Source organism: Hemicordylus capensis, chromosome 2 (genome assembly GCF_027244095.1).
Source record: "Hemicordylus capensis ecotype Gifberg chromosome 2, rHemCap1.1.pri, whole genome shotgun sequence".
In the NCBI taxonomy this organism is placed as follows: Eukaryota; Metazoa; Chordata; class Lepidosauria; order Squamata; family Cordylidae; genus Hemicordylus; species Hemicordylus capensis.
Genome location: NC_069658.1, coordinates 118,080,527 through 118,104,859, shown reverse-complemented (window position 1 = coordinate 118,104,859; position 24,333 = coordinate 118,080,527). Strand labels below are relative to the sequence as shown.

General features: G+C 42.7%; 2 protein-coding genes across 2 annotated transcripts in view; both read left to right on the top strand.

The window, feature by feature from the left end:
- Positions 1–364: 364 nt before the first annotated feature.
- Positions 365–17,337, top strand: LOC128344956 (FRAS1-related extracellular matrix protein 1-like). Its single transcript, XM_053296097.1, has 8 exons — positions 365–519; positions 2,451–2,636; positions 4,861–5,057; positions 8,204–8,429; positions 9,731–9,875; positions 13,575–13,716; positions 15,550–15,745; positions 16,889–17,337. The coding sequence occupies exons 1-8, from the start codon at positions 435–437 to the stop codon at positions 17,155–17,157; spliced, it is 1,446 nt and encodes a 481-aa protein (XP_053152072.1). The 5' UTR covers positions 365–434; the 3' UTR covers positions 17,158–17,337.
- LOC128344954 (FRAS1-related extracellular matrix protein 1-like) overlaps positions 17,043–24,333 on the top strand; it is a 45,614-nt gene continuing 38,323 nt past the window's right edge. The window contains exon 1 of the mRNA XM_053296096.1: positions 17,043–17,153. The gene's annotated coding sequence lies outside the window, so the exon portion shown is untranslated. The remainder of the gene's footprint in view (positions 17,154–24,333) is intronic.

Genomic DNA, 24,333 nt, shown 5'->3' with positions numbered 1-24,333 from the left:
AATTATTTGGGGGGTAATTATTCCCATATATGTGTTATCCCTCAAGTGGGAATATACAACATGTGTGTTGCATTGTATTGGCTAATTAGATTTTTTTGATCTACACTTGACATTTTTCATCCTGTGTATGACAAACAAAAGAAGTATATACAATCCTGTTGATGATCCTTACAATTATTTCTTACAAAGAAAAATAAATCATAATTCATGGATATTGCTAACAATATTTCTTATCTTCACAGTTTAAACAAATGCCTCCTGCAGGATTTTTTTTTAAAAGTATAAAAATATCATGCTTTATCTGTAGCACCTTTCTTCCAGGTGGAGAGATTGGCTTGACTCCTTTATTTGAAATCCTCACCTTTGTTGTCTCGGATGCTGAAATTGGCCCAAATGCGAATGCCTGTTGTTATGATGGACCACCCTTTCCTTCCATGACGCTTCAAAAATCCTTTCCACTGTATGATATTAACATCACAATATCCCCAGTAGACAACCAGCCACCATCCATTGCCACTGGTAAAAAAAAAAAAATCTTGTTTATTTTCATATATGCTCAGTTGTCATGGTGAGAAAATTGATTAGATCCATACTAAGTTCACCATTTAGTGAAGTAATCATGTGATTGTTTCGCAGCCTAACCCATTTTTTCACAACGTAACCCATATTTACTGCAAATCTGACAAAGTGGGCAGAGTGATGGTGCAGTAAATGAAAACCAGGCAGCTAGTGAAGTAATCATTCAATCACTCCAGGATATGTTGAAGTTTTAGGGAATCCACTCAATGCACACCCACTACACACTAATTTGGCTGTATCATGAACTGAACCCAATTAATATGTGTTGTTGTGGGAGTTGCTTCCAATCCTACATCACTAAATGTATTAAAATCTACATGGAGTTACTATGTGGATGGGCTCAATGACAAGACTCCTTCTTACACATATGTTCACTGGCCTCCAGAGAAGACTATGTTGGCAAAAGAAGGAGCTATGTTATTTGCACCACCCAACACACGTGGTTCCTCCATCCAGACAGTAACAGAATGGTATGAGACCAGAACACAATGGAAGACGCTCCAACATTACTATGGTAATACACGAGTCATACCTTGGTTGTTACTAGCATGCGGACAAATAAATTCATGTGGAAAGCTAACAGCAAAGAGTACTAAAGGTAGCCCAGATTTGTAGGTGCCAGTCTAAATTTCAACTTTTTACTACTTTAGTTTATGTGCAAATCAATATTTGAAATGTTAGGCCTGATCTACACATACAATAGAATGAAGAAGTCCAATCCTGAGGCAGTAGAATTTTACAATTGCAGGTGGGGAGCACATTTTTGAATGCTCCCCATGTAAAAATCCTCCCTGAAAACAGAAACTAGCACTGAATGGTGAGGGCTGGACCTCAACCTTTCTCCCTAATCTTCCAATTTTCTACATTCAGGTTGGTTTTATCCCACCCCCATCCCCCTCCAACCATGTTGGGGATAACCAAAAAATCTGAAATCCTTAATCATAGTTCACCCTTCCTGGTTCATTAGAACACTTCTGGCAATCACAAAACCTTTTATTTGCTCAAACTTCAGCCCAAAAATCAGATATGTGCTCTCCTGGCCTGGACTGACACAGTCCACTTCACTACCTCATTATGCTACATGTCTAGACAGGCCTAAATATAAGGAGATTAGCATTTGTTTATGTACTTCATCCTAAATTGAAAAGCAGGTTTTCTAAACAGATAATCACAACCAAAGAGAGTGTCAGTCAATATTTAGGAGTATACTTTAGGTTGTTAATCAGTGCAGAAAGGACAATGCTGAAATGTGCATATTAACTTGAAATAGTTTTGAAGCAAGGATGTTGACTGTATTTCCATGTGTGAAAAAGCTCAGCCAAAGAAACCAGAGCCAAACAGGAGTTTTTAATTAATGCTAGACTTCCCTTTGCCTTGACCAGGCTTCATATCCAGTCCATAATGCTGTAATTTTAACACGTTTCATTATACAAAGTAAAGCTATTTTGCAAGTATTGTGTGCATGTTTACCACTTAACAACAATGTATGTATGAGTAACTTTGTGATTTGCAGTCTATCACCCGAGCAATGTTCTGGAAATGAAGTATTGTCCCAGCAGGGAAATTAAGCACTGATCCATGGAAAATGGTTCATTATGAGCAATTCGTAACAGCTCTCTGGCAATTAATGCTGTGACAAACAGAGGTAACAATTGATCTTGAGCAGCACATAAACCATACTTAATAGCTTATCAGCAAAATTGTTTTGCAAGTGTTTTATCCTCACTTGGTGAGAACGAGGAGTCATTGGTATGACTGGAAAACATCTGTACCAAGCGGTCCGTTAGTAGCTGCATTTATTTATCTTGAAATATCCTTGCAAGTCAAGCTGCATAAGTGACAATACTCATCATTATATCATTTGTGTGCAGGTGTCATGTTCGTTGTGGAGGAGGGCTCCGCAGCTGCTATCACAATTAACCATTTGTATGCCACCGATCTCGACACCAACGCAGATGACATACAGTTTGTTTTAGCTTCTCCTCCTCAGTTTGGATACATTGAAAACATACTGCCTTCCCCTGGCTTTGAGAAAAGCAACATGGGAATAAGTATAGGTATGTGTATACTACAGTGAGGGGCAACGTGTTCCTAAATATAAATCAGTGAGCAACATTCAAACTAAGTTAATTATTATTAAGTCCCACTAAAAGTAATGGGATTTAAATTCAACATGACTAACTTGTCCCAATTATTTCAGTGGTGCTTCGTTATGACAAACTACTCTGGTTGCTGTCCAGTGTCACTTTCTTTGTCACTTCACCAGATAAGCATGACTTAGGCAGTGGAACCTCTCCATCTGGGGATTTTTTTGAACTTATGAGAGTTTGCATATTCACTCACTCTTCCACTGGCATTTGAGGAACAGTTAGAAGACTTATTCCTCAGGAAAAGCCAGAGAGAGTTAAGGCCTGCTGTGGCCCTACATTTGTGGGTGACCTAGGGATCTGGCTGTGGGGAATTTGGGGCAGGAAGGATTTATGTGGAGAAGGGGATTTTGTGGTATATTGTCAAATGTCTCTTGCTGGGAGTATTTACACTGTCTTGAGTCTATATGACTGGCTGAGAATAGTGAATTTATATTGTAGATGTAAATATGCTCTATTGGACAAGGGCAGCCTCTGAGCATCTCTACAATTCCCAAGTGCAATCATCTTATAAGGTTGCCTTATACTGAGTCAGACCATTGGTCCATCTAGCACAGTATTGTCTGCTCAGTCTGACTGTAGCTCTCCAAGGTGACAGGCAGAGATTTTCCCCAGCCCTGCCACCCAAGTTAATTTTTAGTAGAACTTGGACTGAACTTTGGAGGTTCTGTATGCAACACAATGGGCTCTACCACTGACCACTCCATATTCTTCTTGCAGCATCTTGAAGCAAACTCTGTAGGTAGGCCAGAAAGCCTCAACTGTCTTTGGAAGAGCCCTTGGAGACTAACGTCATGATGACTCCACCCACCCTCACTTCCCTTGACGGGCTTGAGCCCTCTGGGCTCTTCCTAACTTTAAAGCCCCAAATATAGGCAAAGTTTATAATGAGCAGGCCACAAATGCAAAATGCAATGAATGTAAAATATGAATATGTACATCAGTATCCTATACTGTAGGATACTGTCTGAAGTCACCACAGATGTGAGAATTGAGAGGTATGCCTCATAATCCTCTGTGCCATTGCAAAGGATCCTGGGACATTTGGTTCAAACACTTCAACCATTTGTTTCAGGCATCTCAATTGCCCTCTTCAGACATGAATGTAAAAGGATGGTGTACTTGCGATCACAGAAGCACCCACCATCATGCTTACAACCTTCTCCATGTGATGAACACTGTAAGCATGAGCAGCCTGGGAGAGGAAGTGAGGAAAATGAATGACATGCTGGTGGGGCAGGACTTCTGTTCCCGCTTTGAACAATGTTCATGAGTACACAGTCCTTCTAAATTCACATCTGAAGAGGGCTATTGTGGAGCTCTCCAGACAGTTTCCCTCAGCGGCGGCAGGCCTCACATGACAGAAGTGGAGGCTACCTCTCACAGACCACAAATTCAAACTATCAGGTCATGTTTTGTCTAAAGATGTATTTGTGTAGGCCTATACTAAACCATAATAACCTGCTGAGAGAAAGGGTTGTTAACAATATGTTACCTACTTGTTGGCCGGGCTGAGAACTATTGCTGAATGATGGCAAAATATAGATTCTTAACCAGGGGCATAGCAAGGCTGAAGTGGGCCCTAGGACAAAAAGTGAAGATGGGCTTCTGGGCCCCCTGCCACCTTCTCCTTCCCCCTACCACGTCTTTGCTGCAGAAAAACTATGTGGATATGATGAAAAACAAAACCTCCTTGGTATCCCCTTTATCTCACACTGTGATCAGGTGCCAGCAGTTTGCCACTGCATCAGGGAAGTGGGAGGGGAGAGCAAGTTTCCCAGCCAGTGGGCCCAGGGACATTTGTCCCCCTGCCCCAATTTTGTTCAGTTGGGCCTATGCCCATGCCCTGAACAGTGCTGCTCTAGGAGAGTTCGTACATTCATCTAACATGCAAATGGGCCCTAGATTTATCTCTCCTTTTGAGGGGCTTGTTCCACCCCTTCTAAATGCCGAGACACACTGGACCCCTATTTAACTATGAGCTACCAGAGCATTTAAAGGTTAGTTTTCCTATTTTCTATGGAGACCTTTATTCAAAACACATGTGCCGTTTGTTAGTGAACTGCAAACTCATTTAAAGAGAGAAAGCAGAATATGCATTTCTGTTAACTTCTTGTTTCTTTTAAACATCTAGCCTCATTTCAGTTGAAAAATGTGAAGGCCCAGCATATAAACTATGTCCAAAGCAGACACAGGAGGATAGAACCAACCACAGACCAATTTATGCTTTATGCCACTGATGGGAAACATCATTCAATGGAGACACCATTTTATGTCTTGATCAACCCAACAAATGATGAAGTCCCAGAACTCATAGCACGGAATATTACAGTAAGGAAGGAAATATGGTATCCTCAATGTGAACTTGACACTTCTACCACAGAGAGTATAGCTTTTTTCTTACTTTTTTTTTGTGTGTGTGTCCTCAAAATGGCTTTCAATGCCTCTTGGCTAGCCTTCTGCACGTGTTTATTCAGTCATATTTGAGGGAACCTTAGCATGGTGCATAAGGAAGGAGAAGTTAGTGACAAGGACTTGGGGGGAGATTAGGGCTGGGGAGGTTCATCTGTGTTCACTTTTGTGGTTGTGTGATTGTTTAAAAAAACAAGGAAAATCTTTAGATTGTGATCCGGCAACCCTGTGCCAGCCTTTTCATCTCCTCCTGTATTGGCTGCATTTGCATGTAACACAAAACTGCTGTTAAACAGGGCAGATTTTGGAACTTTTATAAATTTGTGCAACCATGGTTTCACGGCAAAGCAACCTGAGACTTGCCTCGCCAAACTCCAATTTGAACCTTGTAGTGAGTTTCGCGACCATAACCGGAGGTCTTTGGAGGCTGCGCTATGTCTGAATGTGGGCGGTGCTATAACCACAGTTTTGTTCACTTTCTGGAACCATAATCTTAGGTGTGGCAGTTTTCACTGGCTGCCTCTCAGAGCACTCACCCCACCAACCCGTCCCCGATCCAACAAAGCAGTAGCCCAGCAACAGGAGTGCCGCCATGTCCCATCCCAAGCTTGTCAGCCTGTCAAAGGGCAAAGTCACAGAGAGGCATTCCTTCTTCCCACTCTCCCCCTTGGTCTCCCCCTCCTGGCAATCAAGAGAGAAAGGGGATGGGATGATAAGACAGGCACTATGTGCTTTGCTCTCCGAAAATGAAGCTACAAAGATGCATGTTCACAAGCACATGAACTTGAGGTGGCAACATAAGCAAGAAAACCCCATTAGAACACTAGGATGGCAAGATATAGCATGAGAGGTGGGGGAAATACCTGGGGTCAGGTTTAAAAGGCAGCCCCAACCAGGAATTCTTGAATGGCTAAGGTCTCCCCCCCCTTTTTTGGGGGGTACAATGCTGTAGGGGAAGGGGGCATCGAGCTCCTCCCCCGGGGGGGAATGTATGCAGTCCCTAGGCTTACTCATGAGAAGGGCCGGGCAGCAGGATTAGCACTGTCAACACTGAGAGGGAAGATTCCTCCTCTGTGATGGCGATGATGATAGATGCTGTTGCTGAGTGGACCGCTTACTTATGAGAGTGTAAGGACATGGGGATATCCATTCACAGCTCACGAGAAGAACCATCTGTGGGGACAGGGTTGTTGGGCTAATAATGTGTGATGACATCCCCTTCTCCCACGGTCCGTTTTCTCACGAGAGTGTCAGGCTATGGGGGCCAGATGGCAGATGCCACTCAGCCAGGTTGTTCTATACAAGCAAGCTGCAGGGATGGGTATCCAGACAACCACTCTCCCTGTTGCGGTGACTGCCTTCTACAAGCTGTCAAAACATGCCCTCTGTCAGCCCATCCACCCATTTGAACATGTCCATCTTTGATTTTGCCCGGAATAGCAACCCCACTCTCTGGGATCATTGGAAATTGGGGCTCCTGTCTCCTGCAATTCCCCACAGTGGCAGATCTGCATATGGTGCATCTGAGCGTACATTCCAATGGAAGACCAAAGTCTGGGCAAGCCTAAGGTTCTCCACAGTAGACTGGCCCTCTCATGAGAGGGCCCCTGGTGGCAATCTGCAATGGGGGCAGGAGTGTGGTTTGGTCATTGAATGCTCCCCTATGAAAAGTTTCTCACGGCAGAAAATGAGTGCACAAGGTGGGTTGAGTTAAAAACTTCACTGGATGTACTAGTGCTTTGGGGAGTATTTATATGGGCAACCATTCAAAAATTGTGTCCCCCATCTGCAGTCTGATGTGATACAGCCCACTCTATCATTTCAGGATTCTGCAACCTCATTCTGATACATGTGTCAACTAGATCTGAATTCATTATTGTTCTATGGGGAGTGTCTTTCTTCTATCCTTACTTTTGTCTTTACACATTTCAATCCTGCTTTCTCAAAAGGAGAGGTGGGCTTGTGGTAGCAAGCATGGATGGTCCCCTTTTGCTAAGCAGAGTCTGCCCTGGTTTGCATTTGAATGGGAGACTACATGTGTGCGCACTGTAAGATATTCCCATTAGGCAACGAGTCCACTCTTGGAAGAGCACCTGCATGTTTGCATGCAAAAAGTTCCAAGTTCCATCCCTGGCATCTCCAAGATAGGGCTGAGAGAGACTCCTGCCTGCAAGCTTGGAGAAGCTGCTGCCAGTCTGTGAAGACAATACTGAGCTAGATGGACCAATAGTCTGACTCGGTATAATGAAGCTTCTATTCTTCTCTCTATCTCTGTGAGAGCAAATGCAATGAAGGTTGGAGGGAGTCACATTTGTTTATTACACTTGGCTGCGTAACCTTCCTTTTGGATATGCTTTTCATACTTCTGCTTGCAATTATTTACCCAGCATTCATAAAGGAATCGTGGATGGAACTCGGGATGGAAGAAGTGGGAGAGTTTTACTTGGGTGGAGTTAGGAGGTGGACTTTGAGTACCACCATGTTTGGAAGAGCATCAACTGCTGACAGCAGAAGCAGCTGAGATAACAGACAGCTTGTCACCCTCTGCAGAGCCAACACCTGGGAGTTTTTCACACAGGGCTTTTAGCTCGCATCTTCTCCGGAATGGAGGGTGTGCATTCACATATCAGCCAGATTTGCCCTGAAGTTCCTGTGAGCTATTGAGGAACACTTCACACATGATTCGGACTTTTCATTGTGAGTTGGAGTATAGCCTGATTTATATCTGGGGTAAAAAAATCTACTTTTTGCATCATTTGTGGGGGTGGGGAGGACTTGCAGTAAAGCCTTGCAATAAACTTGCGGTAAAGCCTGCTGTGTGCAAAATGCCCAGGGACAAACTCCCATTCAGCTGTGAAACTCACTGGGTGACTCTGGGCCAGTTGCTTCTCCCTCAGCCTAACCAACCTCACAGGGTTGTTGTGAGGAGAAACATAACCATGTGCACCACTCTGGGCTCCTTGGAGGAAGAACAGGTCATAAACGTAATAATAAATATTTTATTTAACTCTTATTCTTCAGAATTGTGCTTTGCCGTCCTGTCTTCCTTTTCTTTTTCTAATTAGGTCCAGGAAGGTCAGATGAAAGAACTGGATCCATCTGTAATTAACGTTATTGATTTGGATGTACCTCAAGACACACTGATGTTTACAGTCCTCCAGCAACCCCAACATGGGCTCCTTGTTAATGGAATGTATGGCAATGATATCCTCCGCTACAAACATGCAATTAATGGTCACCAGCATCATGAACTTCCAGCACATGGGTTTTCCATGGAGCTTTTAAAAAATGGTAAATGCTGTGTTCCTTTATATCTACCTACTACTTCCTCTGAGCAATTAATAAATTACTATCAGACACAGTGGGGCAGTATAAAAAAAAAAAAGCTGTTCACCTGGTTTAGAAACTGTTTTACAAGTTTAAAAGAAGTCTGAGAGTAGCAGATTAAGACTGTAATCCTACCTACATATATCTGGGAGTAAACCCATTAATCTTAGTGGGATTTATTTCTGAGTAAACATACACAAGACTGGGCTGTAAATCTGTTTAACCCATCTAAATGAGCATCTTTCGATCTGTCTGAGATTGACACAGAAGCAGTAGTTCCCAATCAGGGGCACATGAACCCTGGGGATACTCTTAAAGTGTGTAAGGAGTACTGAGGCTGTCCCGATTCACCGACTCGTGCTTAGGATGCAGCCCTGTTGCCTCTTGATCAGAAAACTTGGCTTACATCCAGATGGAAGTTTACTCATGAGTAGTGATATGGCATACTTTACCTTTAGTAGTATTGAAAGTTTACTTGTTCTATTAATTTCATTAGGAGTACTCATGAGTAATTTAAACTGGATGCAAGCAACAGTGACTGTATGTACACACACACAACACATCTCTATGGAGTACCTGAATTGAAGGTCTGCGAGAGAAGGGGACCTTTAGCATGTTTAAGAACATGTTAAAACAGGTTGAAACCTTCTGCTATGAAGCAAGGGCCACTGAATTCAATAGAGTTGCCCCCAGCACCATGTAAGAGGTCTTCTCACATTACCTTTGTTGTAATGTGCTATGGGAACCTTTTCAGCATAGGCCTTTCCTACACCTTCACAACAACTGGAGAAGTCCTGGGGCAAGTGGGAGGAGCCCATGCTGCAGCTTCAGGCTACAAGAAAGGCTCCAAGACTATTTATTTGCACTCAAGAAGGAAGCTAAGATCTTAAATGTTGGTGAGATGGAAAAATGAGGAAACAAGTATTTTTCTTTTCGGAATATGGCAGATTGGGAAGAAAGGAGCTTGGTTACTTGAGTGGGCCATGATAGTGTGTTTGAGTCAATGGCGTGTTGAAGGATTTATGAACAGCTGTTGTGTGTATTGAGGCTTCTCCCATGCCAGCTGAAATAAACTGGCTGGCTGCGATATGTGGGGTTGATATGTGGGGTTGGGGATCTGGATGGAAATGGATATGTGGGGTTGGGGATCTGGATGGAAATGGGAGAAAATGATGTGAATAGGATTTTGAGAGAAACAGATTTATGTTTCCCCTCTTTTTCTTTCTTCTCTCCTCCTCTCACCACCTCTTCACCCCACCTCTCAGGGATGAGGCTGATGTATATGCATGATGACTCTGACAGCCTAGCTGATGCTTTTTCAATCCAGCTATCAGATGGGAAACATAAAGTGTCAAAAACCATTTCGGTAGAGGTCATTCCAGTTAATGATGAGAAACCAGTGCTGAGCAAGTAAGCCACATGTTCCTATTCCAAATTGGTGGATGTGTTCCGACAAAATGATTCAGAAGTGATCAGAACAGCAAATTAGTGATTAATAGACCTCATCTCCTGTAAATAACCACAGACTAATGCCAACAATAGTCCACAGAAGCGTTTCAAAAAAAAAAAAAAAAGTAGTCCTCAGTGAAGGACATTCTGTTCTGATCCATGAGATAAAAAGACAAATCTGCAACAGAAATAAAATTGAAATACACACCCTGTATGTGCATATTCAAATAATACATGTAACCAAATATCATACACATCTAAAAAATCTGTCTGGGCATCTCTTGAAAGATAAATTAAAAGCAACCATGTTCATTGTACACCCTCTGCTGGTCACTCCACACTTCAGACCAGACCCTCACTCTGTTAGATTTTTCTTTCTGCTTAGCAAGGAGGGCTCTTTACTGTGCCATCTAGAACTGGCATTTTAAAACTTTGTCGCAATAAGCTGTCATTAGCTGTCATGAAAATGAAACTATTCTAACAAAAAAAAAAGTACAAAACAGGTTATCAGCATCCTGTATTTTGCCACCAAAAAAAAAAAAAAGATGTCTCTCCAGAATATACAACAGAAGGCTGATGGAAGCCCCTAATGGAAATAAGAGAAGAGGTAGATAGAAAGAGAGAGAAGTAGTTGGAATTACAAATGTAAAAGCCCTCTTCAGTTCACCCTGAAAATTAATTTGGCTTTTTATTTTTACCAGTTCAAAATACTTTGAGGGCTTTCCCCATCCTTTTCAAGCCTTTGACATGAAAAAGCTGAATTTCTTGCAAGTTCCCTGTTCTCTAAGCTTTACCTTGAGGGAGAAGGTAACAAGTGGCAAATGACTCCCTTTCAAACAGTAAAGGCTCAGCAAGGCCTCTACGTAGCTGCAAATTGACTGCAAGTCCCATAATCTCTGGTAGAAAATGATGCGCTATGTGTCAAGTGAAGCAGGCCCTGTGTGGCCATAGGCGTTTGCACCTAATTTTTCTGGGGAGATGTGGCAAAGTACATACATACAGATATGTACATAAATATGTAAATAGAAATCTGATCCTACCATTAATCCAAGGGGCAACTCCCTCCCCCGCCCCCCCCCCCACACCAGTGTACACCTTGTGAGTGATCTCTCCTGTGTCAAAGGGAGCAGTCTGCCAGGTGTCATCCCCTTCTCCAAGCAAAGACCTTTTTCCTTGCAAAGGTGGGGCAGGATCTTCCGCTCAGCCGCAGACCCAGGATGCAAGCTCCATTTCAAATCAGGTCAGCTTTAAGTGGGAGGAGTTTGTATTTCAGACACCTCCCTTTTGGCATTTCACCTTATCCCTCATTGGGCTAGGCAGAACAGAGATTAGACCCTCCCTTGAGATCTGCTTTAGCCTATCCAAAGACGTTTTCCACCCAGTTGGAAGAGACCAGGATTTTCATGCCAGTTTTGTTTCCTTCTTGAATGTCCCTGCCCCACTAACTTCACAGTTCTACAGGCTCCGCTAGCCAACTCAGCTGCATCTACAAGTACATAGTTGCACAATTGATTCAAAACAATCAATCCAAAACAATTGATTGTTCCTACAGAGAAATTTTCTCTTCTCTTCCCCTAAGATCATAGAGACACCATGAATGGAGAAGCAAGGCAGTCAGCTCCAGACTATTGAAATGCTCTGATATACTAGAGTTACATAGAAAGAAAAATTTCACCCGATGTTGATTCACCTTTCATTACAACACTGTGAGAAAAGCCACAACTACTGTGGCCCTGCCTTCATTCTATAGAACTTCTGAAGAAACAGGAGCCCTCTCAGTTTAACTCCAGCAAGACATGGAAAAGCACTATGGCTCCTTAAAGACTAATTAGTTCATCACAGCGTATTTTTTCATAAATAGCAGATAAAGGAGGCTGCTGTCTGTAAAAGCGGATGCTACAGTAAATAGCGCATGATGTGCAGGCTTGCCATCCTTAGCTCCTGTTCCTCTAACAGCAGCCTGAAGCACTGAAATTAAGCAGGCGAACCTTTTTCCTGCTGCTTGTCACTGTGCCTAGAAAGTATCACCTTCTAGATTTCTCAGGTGACTTTCAGTTAGTCCCCTGCTAACTGAGCAAAGAGGCACCTTTTTAAAGTGGTGATTCTCTTTATTTAGCAGGGGGAGAGCAACTGACCCTAACCATCCCCAGCACAGCATACCTCTAGTGACTGTTGCTGGTGTTCATTTTTTAGACTGTGAGCCCTTTGGGGACAGGGAGCCATTTTATTTATGTATGTATATCTATATAAACCGCTTTGGGAACTTTTGTTGGAAAGTATATACATATATACATTTTTGTCATAATTGTATATTTGTGTAAAAACACAGCCACGGCAAAAATGGCAATCTTTCTCATCGTGTTCCAGCTCACTTTGACTTTCTTGCTGCAGTACTAACACGGCTCCTCCATAGGGTTGGCCCAGATTCTGCCTTGCCTCACAACCCTTCTAGGGACCAGCTCCCTCTGAAAACCAGCCCTTGCAAGCTTTGAAAGTGGCATGAGGGTGGGAAGGAGGGGGGGCTGTTTGCGATCTCTTTTTCTCTCCTTGTGATCATTACAAGCTTGGCAAGGCATGTAAGGGGAGGTGTTCCTTGCAGAGTTTGCAATCAGTCCCAAAGAGCTGCTCCAGTTGCAGCAGCGGGGGGCATCTCATCCTGCAAGCAGGCAATAGCCTGAGGCAACCGTCCTACCTTGCCTCATGAAAGGGCAGCTGCTGCCATTCTCCTGCAATTGGGCTGCAGTCTCTCTACAGCATGGCTAAGCCACCTAATGGCGCAGTGGGGAAATGACTTGACTAGCAAGCCAGAGGTCGCCAGTTCAAATCCCTGCTGGTATGTTTCCCAACCTATGGGCAACACCTATATTGGGCAGCAACGATATAGGAAGATGCTGAAAGGCATCACCTCATACTGTGCGGGAGATGGCAATGGTAAACCCCTCCTGTATTCTACCAAAGACAACCACAGGGCTCTGTGGTCGCCAGGAGTCGACACCGACTGGACGGCACACTTTGCCTTTACCTAGCCCATGGTTAGGCTGTTTTAAGTCCCACTGATCTGAGTGGAAATTAAACATCTTATGTGCAGAACTGAAATCTTGAACTTTTCAGAAGGCTAGGTTAGAATGAACCATACACACACACACATAACAGCCTTACTCAGAAGTAAGTCTCACTGAGTTTGTAGGACTGGTCTCCAAGGAAGTGTGCATAGGTTTGTAGCCTAAATTGTGCATGTTTACACTGGCTGTTTTATATGTATGAAGAGACAGGGGGAAATGTGAAGTCAACTCTCCCTCATATTCAAAAGCAAACTTGTGTGGATGAACGTTCACTTCCTGTAAACGCAACTATATGCACACATCACTGCTGCCTTTTACCAGCTTGCTATGATTTTTAACAAAGCTCAAAAGAAGAGAAAGGAAAATGTTTATTTTTCATTGAATCATCTGAACTTATTCACCAAGATCTGAATTGTTGCTTTAGTCCTCACTCTTCACCTGGATTAACATAATGAAGTCTTGCCTGTTTAAAATATCTGGGTGAGGAAGGGAGAGAGGATTGTTTTTTTCTTTGTGTAATTTTTCTTCCTGTCAGCATCTCCATAGTTATTCTCCTTTAAAACAAATACATGAGGAGCTCTTTGTTTGCTTGTTTCAGGAAGGGTAAGATAGAGGTGAATATGGGAGAAGCCCAAATTATTTCTAGTGCTGTTCTGTCAGCTGAAGATAAAGACACCCCCAGGGACCACATTTACTATTTATTTGAAAGAGTCACAGAAAATGGACATCTTCAGCTCAAGGTCAGTTTTTGTATTTCAACAAAAGCATTGAAAAAAGAGGCCCCAGTTTCTTGGGCTAGAATTGGGGAGGGAGAAGTTTAATCCTCCTGCTTCCTTAATGTCTTCCGTAGCTCGAAACACACTGCAGTGGCTAAGATAATTTCCATCTTGGACTTCAGAACAATTCACTGGCGGATGTCCCATTCACATCAATGGAACTTTTGCCAGCAGATTTCCTGCAGGGGAAGTTGTTCATGGAAAGTGTACTCAGATCTTGGAGTGTAGCTCAATGTTCTCCTCTTAATGTGTGTGCATGCTTCATATGCACCACGATAGACATTCTTGGGCAGACATTCATTGTAGTATATTTGCCATATACTACAGTGACTTGAGACTGCAGTCTGCAAGTGTCCCTCCCTCAATGTTTTTAAAAAGCAATTAAAAACACATATTTTAAAGAGGCTTTTTAATGTTTTATCTGCTGCTTATATCTTGTTGTTTCTTTAGTTTTTATCATTCTAAGTTTTTAGTTTTTTATTAATAACTTTTAATTTGAAACTTTTAAAACATTTGTCATTTTTAACGTGGTTTTAGACTGGTCTTTTAACTTGTTGAACATCTTTTATTTTACATTGTATCTATTTTATTAATCTTGTGAGCAGCCCCAAGCAGTAGTGTACTGGAGAGGTGGGATATAAATATTTCAAATAAACAAACAAACAAATGTATCAGGTGGAATATAAATAATAAATGAATAAAGTAAATAAGTGGTACACATAAAGCCCCGAATTCCCTGCAGCAGGGATAATCTATGCAATATAAAGTCTGGAGAATTTTTGGCATGTTATTTATTTACTGTATTTCAATATTGCCTTTCTACTAAGGCATACAAGATAGTTTACAAATTAATACTAAGAGAAATAAGTTATAACATAAGAGCAGTCATGGTTCAACCATTGGTAGGGATGTGCAGGGAACCGCGAGGGTCTCCCTTTAAGAGTGGGGGGAGGGTGCACTTACCCCTCCTGCTGCTTTCCCCCCGCCAGCATCAGTTTTTTAAAAAAGCCCATCGTTGTGGCAGTGTACCTCCCTGCCGCCCCGTTGCCCTTGTCTTCTGGATATGACCGGAATTCACTGGCGTGCCTGTACATGCCAGCGTGTGCAGGCACGCCAGCGCCATCCGGTCATATCCAGAAGACAAGGGCAACGGGGCGGCAGGGAGGTACACTGCCACAACGATGGGCTTTTTAAAAAAACTGATGCTGGCGGGGGGAAAGCAGCAGGAGGGGTAAGTGCACCCTCCCCCTGCGCTTAAAAGGAGACCTCTACCACCTCTGAACTGGCGGAACTGCCAATTCTTTGAACCGGTTCGAAGGCCCATAAGGGCCTCCAAACCAGTTCCGTGAACATACCTAACCATTGGTGGTCTCTTTTTTTTAGTAAACATTTTGTCTCCCTTTTTAAACTTCTTATGCAGCTAGTATTTGTATGTATCTGATGCCTTTGGAAGATAGATCTGTTGGGGGTATTGGAAGGACAATACCCACAAACCCCACACCCTCCATCTTCCTTACTTCCGCCCAGCAGCCTCCCTCTCCCTCCCTCCTATCAAATAACTATCACCCAGCTGCTGGCATTAGCTCCCTCCCTCAGCTTCTTCTTTTCTGCCTTTCCCTCAGGACATACAGGTCTTAAATAGTCCCTGAAGAGATGGGAGGAGGACTGCCTTAATAGTTCTGTTAGGCTGCTGGTGGCTTCTTCAGCTGCTGATGACATGAGCAACTTAGTGTTTTCTGTTTCAAGAAATGAGACTGAGGTGACAAGTTATTTGTTTAGTGACAGTTTTATTTCTAGGTAGGTCATGACTGGGTGGTCCTCCAAAGTGGAATGAAGTGCACCCAGGAGGACATAGACATGAACTTTGTGAGATATGTACACACCGGAGCAATTGGCTCAAAGAAAGACGACAGTTTCATGTTTCATCTTTGGGATGGAGACAACAGATCTCCAGTAGTGGTTTTCTCTATTAGCATTAAAGGCATGGAAAAAGGTAATTCTATTTCTGATTCTTGCACCATCTGCATTCCTTGTATTGCTATTTTCTAATAATTGGTTCATATTGCTGAATTTCTCCACTTGTTCATTATGTGGGTATCTGATAGTACAGAAAGGTAAGTGTGGTCTGCAGTGTGGTGAGCTGAAAGCTATTTGCATGGTAGAAAAAGTGCAACTGTGATTACAAAGATGGCAGCTAACTAACCACATGAACAGCCCAGACACTAATCTTTTTCCAGGTGGTTGTATACATGAACACAGTAAAGAATTTAGCAGCGGAAGTCAATTCTAAGTGGGACCTCATTAATGTCACACATTCACAGGGATTTAGCAGGGATTGTAGGGGTGGGGGGAATTTTCCATTCATTACAAATGACAGAAGACTTGATCATTGTGTTAGGGGTTTTGTGATTATTTGACAATAATCACAAAAAGTGGTAGCACCAAGGAAGCTACCACTCCAGTTACAGAGTGCAGAGTTTAGTTGTTGCAGCTGTTTAAGTAACACGCATGGAGATCACCGTACAACCTAAACTAAACAGGTTTATTAGTGAAATACATTTGGGATAGGAAAGACCTATCCTATCTATCAGTTACATAATGAATAGGTAAGGGAGAGAGATATGTTTCCATCTTCTCTCCAGGAGGAAAGGAAGAGGACTGACTCACCACAGGAAGTATCTGAGGACTCAAGAAGGGGGTCATAGAGTAGAGGCAAGCAGGGACAGATAAGAAGACCCTCACTAACTACCTCTTCTCCCAATGTCCCTAGTGGTCATTAGGCTAGTTGGTGCAAAAGGTTGATGCACTGGAACTCCATCTCCAACACATTGAGCCATGGTAGCTACCAGAACATATGAAACAGAACCAATTCTCCTCTTTTGTTTCCCCTTACTATCCCAATGCTGCCTATCCATCCTGTGGAGGATCACACTGCACCAGTGCCTATGCGTGACACCATGTTACTTTTGGAGTCCTTGTTTCCAGTGGCAACATGGAAAAAATGAGAAACGTGTCAATTAACTAAGCTGTCTTATGGATCCCTTGCTTAAGACCATGTATTAAGAGAATGGGATGCAGTTATTTAGCTGCAGTTGGAAGATACCATATTGATAGCCATGTTTTGTGACCCCTGTAGGAAACATCGCTGTCTTTATGAAACCCCTGACAGTGCTGAAGGGTGACAGAGGCCACTTAATGACTGACGTCCTCCTTGCAGTTGATGGCACTGAGAAACCAGAGGAGCTCCTCTATGTGATAACTTCCCCACCTCAGTATGGACAAATTGAATATGTCCGCTATCCTGGAGTCCCCATTACAAGTTTCAGCCAAATGGATGTGGCAGGCCAGGCTGTCTGCTATGTCCACAAGAGCAAGGCAGCTGCTCCCAAAGATATGTTCAGGTAAGCACTACATAGTCTATTATATTAGTCTACTGAAAAAAAATTCTTGAACAGGAATAAAGTGGTAATGGTGTTTATATGACAACACATGGTTCTCTTCTCTTGAGAATGACACATTATAGTACGAAGATACTCTTATTTGGTTTAAGATGCTATAAGCATTTGAATGGGTCACTGCCATTTACAGGGAATAGAGGTAACCTTTTATGATATAACCTGTTGTCCATAATAAATATGTGTGGATTGTGCATTGACATGTTAGTTGTTTCCTAAAACCACACATTTAACAATACATTCATATACACAGATTGCCTAAAACAAAGGCAGAAAACTTCGTTGATTAAATGACATACTGGCCAATTAATAAAATAAAATAACCATTAAAATTATTTTATTAATAAAATATAAAATTAATAAAACAAAACTATCACTCTCTTGAAAGTTGTCTTATCAATTTGCCCTCCTCCCCTGTCATTTCTCACTTTTTGATGAAGTAACCTTGGTCCAAGCCAGATCTGGAATGTGTACCATGGCTTTCCCCCCCAGTTTAAAAAAAGAATGAACAGGTTCTAAGGAAGCATAGTGTTAGTGCAGGGCTGCACGACTCCGACCCTCCTGTAGATGTTGGCCTACAGGTCTCGTAATCCCTGGCTAATGGCCATTGTTGCTAGGGATTATGGGAGTTGTAGACTGAAAACAGCTGGAGGGCTGAAGTTGTGCAGTCCTGCATAACATCCTGTTGTGTATCATAGGACGTTTTGTAAGGGTATTATGTAAGACAAGGAACTTCTGTTTCAGACACTTTGCGCTACCTCTAACACAATGCCAGATCTCATACATATCCTGAAGAAAGTTGCTGCTGCTGCTGCAACTGTTCTCCTTCTGCTCTTCTTCCACTAGCAGCAGCACAAACTGGTTAAATGCATTTTCCCCCTCACATGACAGTCACTCAACGCTAGTCTGAATCCTGCTGATTGTATATATGTGTGTGCATGTATTAGTGCATGCATATGCACGGACACAATCTGTAACTAAACTAGTGCCGTCTTGCATGTAGACATGCCCACTGCATTAAACCCAGGCCCGACACTCTGACAGGCTATTTTAATGAAACGAAGATATACGTGACTTTTTTAATCATTGCAAATGATGTTCATGGCTGTTAGAACTTGATTATATATTGAGATATAAATACAGTGGCAGATTATTAAAAAATAAAATACCAAGGGCTGGTGACATTTAATTAAATGGGGGGTTTAAGCGATCAGATTTTTACCGTCCGTTAAGGCACTTTATTCCATCATAAACCTCCCGGCATTGTTTGATGCTGCTGGCCTGGAAGAGGGATTTGGCAATGCTTGTTTTGGACAGATGACTTCAAGTGATTAGCAATCTGACATCAGACGTTGGCAGCAGGATGCTAAAAGAACATGCTAATGTCCTCCATTTTGACACGCCGGATCAGTTTTGTAATGAGCTGGCACTATTTCTGATTCCATTTTTATATTTTAAATGCCATGACAGATGGCAAGTCCTACAGCCAGCTCTATCGCCATGGAACTGCAGAAAGCATGAAAACCCTGGTAATGGTGAAATCAAATCATGTGACTTGCCCTCCCAACTAAGCTTGAGTGTTATCCCCCTAAATTTCATCAGAGTGATGAGAATGTTGGCTGGTCCCCATTCCTGGGGGAAACATGGAGCAGTAATAAGCATGAAATAAACAGCATGCTGGAGGATAGAAGCACGGTGTTTTCTTCAAACAAAACACCTCATTGTCTGGGGGAACCTAGCAATGCACATCACTTGCATGGTAATTATTAGCCTTCCTTTGAAAGTTACAATGCAAAAATCTATGTTCATGTTCTATGGAGTTTTCTAGATCTTTTTACTTACATTTGGGTTTGATTACTCTGCGGGCCGTTCCAAAGCAGGTGTCTGTAATTCAGTAGGATTAATTTATTTGTACCCCCGACCAGAGCAGGACCAACCAACAGGCAATACTGGACAGTGTCACACAATCCAGGCTAACTGGGAATTTCTTCTCGAGAGAATCCCCACCACAGACCCTTGGGACAATGTAATCTGAGCTGTTGGGGGGACCCAATACCTCAGAGCCAAATGTGTTCCCTCCAGTGTTCACAATGTTGCCTTTTCCTAAATGGAAAGGGGGAAATGTGTTGATACAGTTGTGGTTGTGTGCCTTATGCTTAATAACCTTCAACAGCAAAGTTTGTAACCTCCTGGCTAGAGAAATTTCACTTCAGCTGATGATTAGGAGTTGACCAACTTGTGTATAGGCATTATGCCATCAAACAGATGGGGATGAGAGCAGGCAGGCTGGATACTTTATAGGAGTAAGAAATATATTTACTGAAGGGCACTATTCCCATCTGGGAACATTGCAGCAGCTGTCTGCACTGACCTAATGCTTGTGCCAATGGTAAAACGGATGTCCTGTCATCAGTTTAGTTATAGCACATCTTCAGCTGAAATAACAGAAAATTCATGGATGTATAAAGTGACATTTTAGGGATTTTAAGAGCTGAAGAAGAAAGACACTTGTTTACAACAAGGCCAGGTCAAGCTATGTTGCTGTCTTAATCTAAAATTAATTCCACCCACTCTTGTTGTATGCAGAAGAGGAAGAACCGATTTGCCTCCTGAAAGATTTTCTTTGCTCCAGCTCCCTTTTCTATTTCATACAAGTAAATGGAGTGAATGCGGTCCTCATCTTCAAAAGAGGGCGGGAAAGGAGGAGCCAGGAAATGACAGACTAGACAGTCTGATTTCAGAAACAGGGAAGATACTAGAACATCTGAACACTTGCTCTATAAGTATATTGATAACAATGCAGTGATTAGTAGAAGCCAGTATGGATTTTGTCAAAAATAAATCCTGCCAGACTAATCCTGCCAGCCTTTTTTCAAAAAATTAATTTGGTTACTAGCATAGTAGCATGTGGGAATGCTGTAGATGTAATTTATCTTGATTTTAGCAAAACATTTAAGAAAACTCCCCATACGATTTGGTTAGCAAAATATTTGGTTAGCATTTGGTCAAATGTGGATTAGACAATAATACCACCAGCTGGATTCACAAAACTAATTCACAGCCAATTACCAAAAGGGGTGGTAGATTCTTCCTTGCTGGTGGTCTTCAACCAAAAGCTGGACAGTCATCTCCTCTTGAGGATGTCCGAGCGCTGGATTTCCTTTACTGAGCACAGGGTTGGACTACAGAGCCTACAAGGATCCCTCCAGCTCTATGATTCCCTAGTTATAAGCTTATTTAATTTTTTTCTAGAAGCCCATATATTATCTTAGAAACTCCAGGATAATGTGCAGAAATTTCACTGAATGAATATGCAAGATGAAATAGGAACATAGGAAACTGCCATATACTGAGTCAGACCATTGGTCTATCTAGCTCAGTATTGTCTTCACAGACCGGCAGCAGCTTCTCCAAGGTTGCAGGCAGGAGTTTCTCTCAGCCCTGTCTTGGAGAAGCCAGGGAGGGAACTTGAAACCTTCTGCTCTTCCCGGAGTAGCTTCATCCCCTGAGGGGAATATCTTACAGTGCTCACACATCAAGTCTCCCTTTCATATGCAACCAGGGCAGACCCTGCTTAGCTATGGGGACAAGTCATGCTTGCTACCACAAGACCAGCTCTCCTCTCTCATATGCAGGTTCTATTCGCTTCTATTGGTGGTTCTATTCGCTTGAACAGAGTCAGTCATAATCACAGTGGGCCAGTTCAAATGATACTTTTCTAGCCCATGCTGTTAAAAGCAGGATGCACTGAGGTTGCACTTTTTGTGACATCTTTCATGGGTATTCTGATATCTTTCTGGTGCATTCCGTTATTGCATGAGAGAGCTGTTTGTCTGAATTGCTGCTCTGCATATGACCCAAATTTTAAACTAGTATTTGGAGCTGTGTACAGTGGCCATTTGAACAAACAGCATTCCCCATGCAATAAGGGAACATGGCAGGAGGGTGTTAAGACATCTGTGAAATATGTTATGGCAAGCGTACTCTTAGTACTGTATGTTCCCCTTTTAAATATGTGGGCTGAAAAAGTACTGCTGGACCTGCCCTCCATGATATAGCACATATGGAGTTATCATTTAGGGCCAAACACAGTGCACACAAATGAATGCAACAGTAGCCTGATGGCACTTTTAAAACTGGGGAAACCACCTCAACAGGACCAGGGTGCTCTCCAGACTAGCTGCTGGAACAGCAACAAAATGCCTCTGTTTGGGCAAGTCTCATTCGGATCATAAACAGCAGGGGGAGCAGTCTCGCAGCAACTAACAACCCCAAAAAACATCAACTTTTCCCTGCTGGATATACGATGTCCTACTCTATATTGCAGTGATTAAATTTGCAACAAAGCATTGGAAATGTGAACGGTACCCTGCTGTCCGCATAGGGACTGCAGTGTCATGACGCAGGAAGTGTGGGAGCACACTTCTGAGATACGCCATGACCCCGTTGTGGGGTCTAGTCTGGAAAGCACCCAGTTGAGAGTGGAAAGGTCCTCTGAAATCTCACAAAGAGGGAGTTGCAAGGGGTCTTGTCCTGTCCTGCATATGAGAACCCACAAGGTCTAACAGGTAGTAAGGTGAGGCAAGGCAGGTCAGAGTTGCAGAACCCAGCAGTGAGCTTTTCAGCCAACTTATATGCCTATGTTTTTCCCTGGCAGTACTAGGACTTTTTCAGGTACTTTACCAGAGACCAAACAGAGCAAGACATTTGACAATGGAAAGTAGGGATGTGCAAACTGTTTTGAATTCAAACTGGTTCGAAGGTTCGAATTCGAACCGAACCAGCCATCAGGTTCAAGCTGCAGGTTTGAATTCGAACCGAACCAGGGGGTGGTTCGATTTGAACCAGTTTGAACTGGTTCAGACATCCAAAAATTGGTAGGATGGTAGCTGGCACCCAGGGGTACCTGCCACCCAGACCCTAAAGCAATCAGACACTCGTACAATTTTTTATGAATTTTTGAAAAATATTTCTATTTTTTTATCATAGGGTATAATGGGACTCGAACCAGGCCATTATACCTTATTGTGGAGCACCCATGGGTGCCAACAACCACCCAAACCCTGAAGCAATCGGACAGTACTATGGTTTTTTTATGAATATTTGAAATATTTTCAATTATTTTTCTCATAGAGTATAATGGGACCAGAACCAGTCCATATACCCTATTGTGGAGCACCTAGGGGCACAAAAGCGGGGTGGGTGGTAGACAACCAGGGGTGCCTACCACCCACAAAACCCCAAGGCAATTGGACACTCCTCTGATTATTGGTGAATTGTTAAAGTATTTTTGAATTCCTCATAGGGAATAATTAGGATTGCAGCAAATATATAGCTTCACGTCGGGGGGGGAGGGGTGTCGTAGAGCGGAGTGTGGTGGGTGGTAGTTCCTAGGGTGGGCAAAGAAGCTATCAGAATTATTTGAAAGGAATTGGGCAAAGGGCTGATTTTTAAGTGATTTTTGAAGTTTACATGTCTTTAAGGTTTTTCTCCATAAAGAAGCATGGAGGTGTCAGCAAATGTATAGCTTCACGTCGGGGGCAAAGGGGTGGCCTAGAGCAGAGTGTGGTGGGTGTTAGTGCCCAAGGGGGGCCAGGAAGCTATCAGAATTATTTGAAAGGAATTGGGCAAAGGGCTGACTTTTAAGTGATTTTTGAAGTGTATGTGTCTTTAAGGTTAGCAATGAGAGTGGATTTATGGTTTGTCATTGAAAATCTTATATGCTACCAAAGAATCTACACTCAGAACACTTCCGAAACAACAAAACCCAGTACCCCATGGGTTAGTAACCCATGGGGGTCGTTGGCACCCTCTTTGCACTAGACCACCACTCACCCTGGGCCACCCCAGCACCCCACAAGTGGCTTTAAGTTTTTTCTCCATAGGGAAGAATGGAGGTTTCAGCAGCCCCATAACTGCACTTAGGGTGTGCTGGGGTGGCCCAGAGCGAGGGTGCCAACCACCTCCATGGGTTGCTAACCCATGGGGTACTGGGTTTTGTGGTTTCTGAAGTGTTCTGAGTGTAGATTCTTTGGTAGCATATAGGATTTTCAATGACAAACCAGGGGGAGGTTCGAGCAAAACCAAAACCGAACCACCCCCTCCTGGTTTGAACCTGGTTCAAATTCGAACCGAACGGGGCAAACCGGTTGTGTGCACATCCCTAATGGAAAGGTTGGGTGTTGCTGAGAAGGTTGGGTGTTGCTGCTCCTCTCCCATACTTGAGTCCAATAACGAAAGGGTTGAGCAAGTCTCTGAATAAATCAGATGACTTAGGAAAACCCTAGAAACAAATGTGAACAAGTCTGGCGTGCATATACTATGAAGTCTTCCTGGAGAAATTAAAGGTAATCACACATAAAGAAATTCCTTAGCAGAGCAATCTTCCCCCTCAAGCACAAAAATGATTTCCTACTACTGATTTGCCTTGAGGACTAGAATCTCATGATTAAATCACCTATCTGCAGTTCTGGCTGTACATGCATTCACTTTAAAAGTGCAGCTGGGCACAGACACCTTCAAATGTAGAGTAGAGATAGGAAGTGACTACTGTGTTGTACATTAGTTGAACATAATGTGTTGAACATTATGTACATGTGTTGAACATAATGTGAATAATGGTACATACGTGCCAAGTTGTATGTGCTTAAATTGTCCACAGGTTACATGTGCATTGAATATAATTTGTGAATAGGACTACTGAGTCCAAAATATACTCCCTCCTCTATCATGATAATCATGGCAATTGTGTGTACCAATGTATATATACTTCTAATTCACTCATGACATCTTCTACACTACTCCATGCATATATGCCCAACATGTGGAGGTTACCGTCTGGCAAGCTTCTTAGAATTCAAACAACTTAGAATTTAAAGCTTCCTATAAAACCAGCTGCCTGGTATGGACTTGCCTATATCATCAAATAGCTATAGCAAATTCTCAATCTTTTCATCACCCTTTAATGTGGGGCACTGAAAAAGAAACAAAACAGAGCAACTGAAATATGGGTGTCATATGTACACATCCTCATGGTTATTCCCACAAAGTCTGTAGTGACGTTACTAGTTTGCTCATTAATCTTTTGAATGCTGTGTTTGAGTTCCAACTTAGGGCTCAGAGCCTC